This window comes from Strix aluco, chromosome 1, assembly GCF_031877795.1.
Source record: "Strix aluco isolate bStrAlu1 chromosome 1, bStrAlu1.hap1, whole genome shotgun sequence".
NCBI classification, from domain to species: domain Eukaryota; kingdom Metazoa; phylum Chordata; class Aves; order Strigiformes; family Strigidae; genus Strix; species Strix aluco.
This window is the reverse complement of record NC_133931.1, coordinates 121,070,505-121,076,105: the sequence shown is the minus strand read 5'-3', so window position 1 is coordinate 121,076,105 and position 5,601 is coordinate 121,070,505. Positions and strand designations below refer to the sequence as shown.

The window sequence follows — 5,601 nt, the reverse complement described above, 5'->3', positions numbered from 1 at the left end:
AACATTTGCACCCTCGCACAGCCGCGGGCGTCAGGAGCGGAGCGGCTGGGGCAGGGCCGGCGGCCCTGGCGCGCCCCGGGCAGCGGGCGGGGGGTCCCGCCGCGCTCCGCTTTGGCTCCGGCTGGCACCGCGCAGCACGGGGGCGCGGTGCCGGTCAGGCCGCAGACACGGCTGCGCGCCGCTCGCAGCCAGAGCCATCACGGCTGCTTAGGAAACGCGGCGCCGCTGCCTCCGTGAGGGGATTGTTTCGAGGGATCCGGCGGAGCCCGCTCCCCCGCCCCCGGAGAGCCCCGGAACGAGCGCAGCGAGTGAGGGCGCTCCGCGCCGCCAGCGATCGCTATCTCGGCAAAGCCCCGGGGCCGGGGACCTGCACTTAGTGCCCATCATTGAATTAAGCGGGTTAATAGCCCGCGCAGCCGGCCCGTCCGGAGCCGGAGCCGGAGCCGCCGCCGCCCGGGGGCGCCGCGGGCGGGAGCGCTCGTCGCGCCGCCGGGGGGGCGGGGCGGGGCGGACCCGCCTGCCCGCCCCTGCGCGGAGCAGCCAATGGGGCGGGCGCGGGGCGGGGCAGGGGGCGGGGCGCGGCGGCCCGGCCCGCGCCCGGCGCCGGCGGTATTTACGGGGCGGGCGGCGCCGCTGCGGTGTCAGTGAGGCAGCGCGTGTCGGGCTGCTGCGTCCGCCGCTCCCGAGGACGGAGCCGCCGCGGAGGCGGGAGGGGAAGGCAGAGAGCCGCGGCCGTCCCGTCCCCCCTGCCCGCCGCAGCGGTGGCCGCACAACGGCTCTGCCCGCGGGCGAGCGGCTCCTCGGTGCTCCGGCGGGGGCGGGCGGGCGGGCGGCGGCGGCAGCTCGGCCGTGCCTGCGCTGCGGGCTGTGTCGGGCGGCGCGGCGCCGCGGGTCGGGCGGGCGGGTAAATGGATCGCCATTCCAGCTACATCTTCGTCTGGCTGCAACTGGAGCTGTGCGCCATGGCCGTCCTGCTCACCAGAGGTGAGGCCGCGGCAGCGGACCCGGGGCGCCTGCGGGGAGCCGCGCCTGAGCGAGCGGGACGTGGCGCCCGAAGGGGATGGGGCCGCCGTCCGGGCAGCAGCGGTGTCGGTGCCGCGGCCGCCCCTCAGGCGAGGCCGGCGGGAGCGCGTCGCGGCGGGGCCCGCGCTGTCTCGGGAGCCCCTCGCCGGCCCTTTGTTGGCGGGCGGCGGCGGGGAGCCGCCGAGGCAGTGCGCGCCCGTCCTGTGCCCCCCCCGCCCACCTGGCTGCCGGTGCCAGCCCGTCCGGGCGCGGGGACCCGACCGCGCCCTGCCCGGTGACCCGCCTGCGGCCGGGTGGGGGCCTGGCTGCCGCCCGGGGAGTGCCCGCCCCGGGCAGGGGCGACCCGCGGGCCGGCTGTAGTCTCCGTGCTTCGGGGCGGAGGTTAAAGGAGAAGTTAGCGCTGTGGTGATGTGCGACGGTATTTATTTATTTTGGAAGGAAGGCTGTAATTAACCCTAAATAACAGCCCTTGCAGCGTGCAGGGGGGAGCCTGCTGGCCCCATCAAAGCGGGCAGAGCAGGGAGTGACTGAGTGATGTGAAGTCGCAGATACTGAAACTATGTGCCTGATAATGATATAATTAGGGGATCACAGACTTCTGGCTGCTGTTGACTTCAAAAGCTTTAAGAGAAGCCTGCAGTCTCTCCTGTAGCCATCTTGACTAAAAGCAGACATTTTTCTTTAATAGCTACATACAGTAACAAGAAAGAGGAGGGAACAGAAGGGCATTGTTCACTGTTTCAAAATACTAAATACCCTTTCTGGCCTTTTGCATAGCACAGGAAGAAACTTTATGAATTGACAGAAATACAGTTTTAATACAGTAATACAAAGTCCATTCTGTTTCACCGAAAACGTGGCTTCAATTAAAAAGCAGTTGAATTAACCTGACGACTAGCCTGTCAGATTTTGTTTATAAGATTGTCTTAGGTCAATAAAATGTCGTATTTTAAGCGTGATTGTATAAACAGTTAAAATGGAAGTGTGTGTGTTGTTTCACTTTCTTCTCGTGCTGTGCTGAGACTCATGAAAGGTCTGTCAGCTCTGATGCTGTTCCTTGTTTGCGTCTTATTTTTACCTCTCAGACAGTGAGAAAATTATGAAAATTATTTTTTCGGGGGGGGGGGGGGAAGACCTCACATCGAATGCTTAGGAAATGATTGAGTCTCTTTTTTCTGTAGCACGCTGGATGACAGTGTGTGTGAATTCACAAAAAATTAGGTTACTTGGCCTAAAAGCCCAAGGGAATTGTACTGGAGACAGTGAGACACTCCATCATTTGGCTTCTATTAAGCAGAGTTATTAAAGAGCAGCGGGAACTTCAAGGCCTGGAGCCCGCAGTAGCATTTTGAGGAAAGTATTAAGGTAGGCTGAAGAGGGGAAGCTGCCTTGGTTGGGATCATCTTTAACATCTTTCAGGGCATTTTTTAGGTATGGGGTGGTAGGAGGCAACCCAAGAAGGGGTGACAGCCGTGAGCCCTGTAGATCGGTTTTTGAAGCGCAGACTGTAGAAGGAAGACTTCTGACAATTCAGTTGACTTTGAAAGCCTTGGTGCCACTGTGACGGCAAGTACAGCAGGCACATTAGAAGTAGTTTTAAGTCCGCTCTTCTAAGGATAGCTCCAAAATCTGGCTTCCTCCTAAACCTTGGATCGATGGTACACTGAATTATGTTTGAGTTGCAACTTGCCTAGAAGGAGTAAGTTTTCCCTACAGCACAGGACATGTGTAATTCGTACCAGAGCAGTTTGGAGCGCGCAAAATGAAGAGTTTTATGAAGGGAAATGTTTTATCACTTCCTTCAGAAATTTTTGAGGTTTCCTGAGAGATTTTTCATAGAGCTGGTAGAGGATTTTCAGTCTAAGTGCTTCCCCTTTTTGACCACATGTTGGATTGCATGCAAAACTGGGGAGGGGCAAGGGGGAGCTTTTAGCCTCACAGTTTCACCCCATTTAATAACTTTACATTTGAGTTGAGAGATATTGACTCTGGCGAACAGATCAATTATAAACAGCACTGTTTCTATTTTATAATACTGATAAAAAAACCTTCTTGCATGAACAGCTACTTGAAGAATTTCTCCCTTTCTGGAGAAATTACAAATAGTTGCCCGGTTTCACGCAGTAAAAACCTTCCTGACTGGGAGACTTGGATGGTAATGGTTCTAGCTAATAGCTTTATAAGGTGTTAGTTAAACCTTTTAAATTTTGGCACAGTATTGAGAGGTAATAAACAATTCAGCAGTTCTGATTTTTTTTTTTTCATTTGTCACACAAATTTTTAAACCTAGTGTTTCTGTTGTGTGCTTACGCGCAGTTAAAAAGTGTTACATTTATAAAAATAGAATGCTGTTCCTGTAGTAATGGTTTAAAATGTAGATGTGACTTCCTTATAGGACTGAAGGTGTGTGTTGCTTTTAAAACTGGGATTTCATTTTAAGTGCGGTTTTAATGCAACTGCTGACAGCGAGTGGAAGTAGCTATAAAATGGTCTTGTTATTTACCTTTGGAAAAAAAAAGGCACTGTGACCTTCCTCACCCCCCCACTCCCCGCCCTCCCCCAATCCCTGTTTTAGTGAAATGTTCCTGATTTAATTCAAAGGGCTATAGTACTAGTAATTAAAACAAGTGCCCCGAGGCATTTGCAGGGATTAAGGTTACAACGAGGTAGGCACTGTACAGTGGGAAGGAAACAACCCTGCTCTCACGGATTTACAGTCTAGAGTACCACCCCAAAACTGGCACTGAGTTTCGTTGTCCCATGCTTGTGGCTAATAAGAGTACCTAGTGAGGTGCCCTTAAAGGACCAAATTCTTACTTTTTCTTGCACAATTTTTATTTTTCAGGTGAAATCAGATGCTACTGTGATGCTGCGCACTGTGTTGCAACTGGCTACATGTGCAAATCTGAGCTTAGCGCCTGCTTCTCCAGACTGCTTGATCCTCAGAATACACATTCCCCACTTACTCATGGCTGCTTGGACTCTATTGCAAGCACAGCTGATATCTGCCAAGCCAAACAAGCACAAAACCACTCTGGCACCGCCACCGTGTCCACAATGGAATGCTGTCATGAAGATATGTGCAATTACAGAGGACTACATGATGTTTTGTCTCCTTCCAGGGGCGATACTTCAGGTAGGGCAAGGAAGCTTCAGTGAAATATCTCTTCTGGCCATCAGGCTGGTGACAGTCAAAACCTTGTACGACTGCTATTGATTTTAGTTGTTAATGTAAGTAGAGACACCAGAGGGAGAAGCGGCTGATGGATGCAGGGGAGCATCTCAGCTGAGTAGCTTTTTTTGTCCGCTTTAGTATTAGAGGTCTTTCTTGCCAGCTTAATGTTGTGTCTGAGAAGCAATGGCAGTGGCGTTCCTAGTTAAATCAGCTATCGGGGTCAGAAATTCCCTGTTATAAACAGCCTTAGGGACTCATCTTTTTCTTTAGAGCATTTTCTGTAGATACTGCAGTGTGTAGCTGTGTCTCCTTTAACTTGTCAGTGTGGTGTTTAAGGGAGGTGCTTATATATAAACTAGTTGTTGGTACTTGAAATAAGCTTCACATCTTTCCCCTTTGCAGGACAAGGGAGCAGATATCAACATGACAGCAGCAGGAACCTCATCACCAAGGTGCAGGAATTGACCTCTTCGAAAGAGTTATGGTTCAGGGCAGCTGTAATTGCTGTTCCTATAGCTGGTGGGCTGATCTTGGTGCTGCTCATCATGCTGGCCTTGCGGATGCTCAGGAGTGAAAATAAGAGACTGCAGGATCAACGACAGCAAATGCTCTCCCGTTTGCACTATAGTTTTCATGGACATCATACGAAAAAAGGGCAGGTGGCAAAATTGGACTTGGAATGCATGGTGCCTGTGACTGGTCACGAGAACTGCTGCATGACCTGTGATAAAATGAGACATTCAGACCTCAGCAATGATAAAATTCTTTCGCTAGTCCACTGGGGAATGTACAGCGGACATGGGAAGCTGGAATTTGTATGACCAATTATTTTTTCATCTGAGCTAAACTTACTCTCTGAACTCTTGAAGGCCTTTGGGTTCTGCTGGACAGGAGCACTTTATCTTAAAACAAAAACTCTCATAAATCATCTTTGAGAAACAAAGGACCTCTGCAAACAGAATCTTGGATATTTCTTCTGAAGGATTCCAAAAGTTGTCTTATTTGCACAGAGTAAAATACACTCAAATGTATTGTTTGCTTTAAAGTTATGAAAGCAAAAGTTAGAAGTTGTAAACACTGTCACCAGGGTTATCTGAACTGTAGGGAGCTGAGAACTGAGTTATTATAATAAACTGTATGCAAGCTCCTATGTTTCCTGACTTATTGTAAAGATTTTTTTAAATATATATATTTTGTCTGAAACTTGCTTGTGACTTTTGTTTTGGAAAACATTTTTTTGGGGGTGGTGGCAGGAAACAAATCAAGGTAGTATGCATGGTAATGCTGTGCGTAACAATTAGATTCTGAAAATGGAGTCTGTTTTCCTACTCTGCGAGGGAAATTAGGTGGTTATTCCAGAACGAAGGTGGCAGCTTTACTGTTTAATACTTCAAGTAGCAGTG

General features: G+C 51.2%; 1 protein-coding gene across 1 annotated transcript; it reads left to right on the top strand.

Annotated features, from left to right (window-relative positions):
* Window positions 1-892: 892 nt before the first annotated feature.
* Window positions 893-5,401, top strand: BAMBI (BMP and activin membrane bound inhibitor). The gene is made up of 3 exons (XM_074833270.1): window positions 893-984; window positions 3,869-4,159; window positions 4,601-5,401. Exons 1-3 carry the CDS (start codon window positions 909-911, stop codon window positions 5,017-5,019), a joined length of 786 nt encoding a protein of 261 aa, XP_074689371.1. The 5' UTR covers window positions 893-908; the 3' UTR covers window positions 5,020-5,401.
* The last annotated feature ends 200 nt before the right edge of the window (window positions 5,402-5,601 follow it).